Source organism: Trachymyrmex septentrionalis, unplaced genomic scaffold, assembly GCF_001594115.1.
Source record: "Trachymyrmex septentrionalis isolate Tsep2-gDNA-1 unplaced genomic scaffold, Tsep1.0 scaffold86, whole genome shotgun sequence".
Classification (NCBI taxonomy): domain Eukaryota; kingdom Metazoa; phylum Arthropoda; class Insecta; order Hymenoptera; family Formicidae; genus Trachymyrmex; species Trachymyrmex septentrionalis.
Window position 1 is genome coordinate 750941 of NW_017306049.1, and position 2018 is coordinate 752958.

The 2018-nt window shown below is 29.4% G+C and overlaps 1 protein-coding gene across 3 annotated transcripts in view; it reads right to left on the reverse strand.

The window, feature by feature from the left end:
- Positions 1-2018, reverse strand: part of LOC108755190 (RNA-binding protein 48) — a 6952-nt gene that overhangs the window by 1177 nt on the left and 3757 nt on the right. For all 3 annotated transcript variants that reach the window (XM_018498069.1, XM_018498068.1, XM_018498067.1), the window contains exon 5: positions 815-1303. In XM_018498069.1, the coding sequence (XP_018353571.1) occupies positions 815-1303 (489 nt within the window). The remainder of the gene's footprint in view (positions 1-814; positions 1304-2018) is intronic.

Below are 2018 nucleotides of genomic sequence, written 5' to 3' on the forward strand. Positions count from 1 at the left end.
TATGTATGTATATATATATGTATATATATATATATATATATCCATATAAAGTGCAGATGTAGAATGCGTTCCGAGATATGCATGAAGCACATGAGGTATTATTTTATTTTTCGATGAAGGACAATGATGCGTCATGCGCTTTGTGCATAATTCAGAATGCCCAATGTCTATCTTGAAAAGAAACGCAAAGTTTATACGTTGCTTACGTTTACAATTTAAGTCTAAGTAAACGTTACATCAATTCTTGTGTTCAAACTCATATTTGTGTGGATCTAACTATTTATGTTCAACTTCTGTACGAGTAAGGTTTATGCCTAAATTCTAAGCAGAATCATAAATTTGTAACATATTCTTATAAGACTTGTAAGAATTTTTAAGTACTTATACCTTTATATAATATTTTTACAGACAACTTACTAGCCATAAAATTTACTGCAAGAAATTGTAAATATTTACGAATAATCGTATGTCCTACGATACACATTAAATTAGAATACTAATCATAAGTTCTTACAAATTTTACGAGAACACGTTACAAGTCTTATGATTTTGCTTAAAATTGATCCATTAGTTCCGAAATCCATCGAAAAGAAAATGTTGCAATCTTTTAATTATTGATTGTACGTATATTAAACTTAAAGCTGAAAATTTTAATTTTCCAGAAAATTAAATTTTGCAAAATTATTTTTCTAATTTTCATGGCCGTTTTTTCATTGATAATTTTCTGATCTCTAATTTTGTGACAACTCTGTTACATTTCAAACTCGCAAGACGTTTTGAAATTTCCTGTATATGTGTACCAAGGCATACATACCTTGGATTTTTTATGACTATCTTTTTTTCATTATTAGGCTTTTCCAATAACTTGATTGTGATTTTACTTTCTACTTTCTTTACATTACAGAATACATTCGTTTTCTCGGAGAAATTTGATCGCGTGATATTTCTAGTATCTATCAATCGTGGTCGAACAACTTTAACTTTGTTAATACAGCGTACTCTGTAATTTTTCTGTTTTCGCACGCTTGAATCTAGATTTTTATCTGCTTGTTGACTCCCTGTCTGCATCAATGCCTCAGTCGATTGATACGGCACTGGATACGATTCTGCACTAGATACGGTGCTGTTATTATAATCACTCTTCCAATTTATTGATAAACGAGCTTCGGACACAGGTCGTAGATCTCTGTTTGGAAGTATCTCATTACAAATAGAAGACAATGTTTCTCCAGGATAGAAATGTTTAATCCGTTCCTCGGTAAGGGGCAAAGTAGGAGTTTTCTTTTTTCTATGATACTGTTCTCTGCAAGTAAATATTTAATATATCTATCTGTTTAACATTAAGATTGTGTCTAATATGTAATAACTATCAAAATATTCCTTGGTAGAAGGATAAAAAGATAGAAACAAAATAGGTGCTTAGCACAAGTTTCCCTTCAATTGGCATCATGTTGCCGACATCAGGGTACCTATCATGGAATATGTTGGAATAAATTCCGATCGAAATTATTCCGTTTTCTCTAGAAAATACAAGAACTCTAGGGAATAATTGAATAATTTTGATTGGAATTCCATTTCGATTTGTTCCATGATATATGCCCAAGACAATAATAATTATATTTAGGACAACCTGAAGGCATTATGCAGACAATGATTGCTTGTACAAACGAGCAGAAACTATTGTGAAAATTGCAAAATGATACAGGACTTTTCGACTCAGTTTAATCTGCTCTATTTGTCTACAAGAGATTATGCGTTCATTACCGAATCTCATACATGCATTAATTTAACATCTAACTTTGACCGTAAAATTTTTTTATAGTGTTCAACTGTTAGTTTTATTGTTATTATTTTAATTCTTTATTATTTTCATGTTTAATAAAAGAGTTCAATAAAAGTTTTTAATAAAATTTGCATTTATTAATTACAATCTAAATTCATAAAGGCAAAGCACACATTAAAAAATAAAAATATTAGTAGAAAAAGAATTATAGAAATTTATTAGATAATTTTATTAC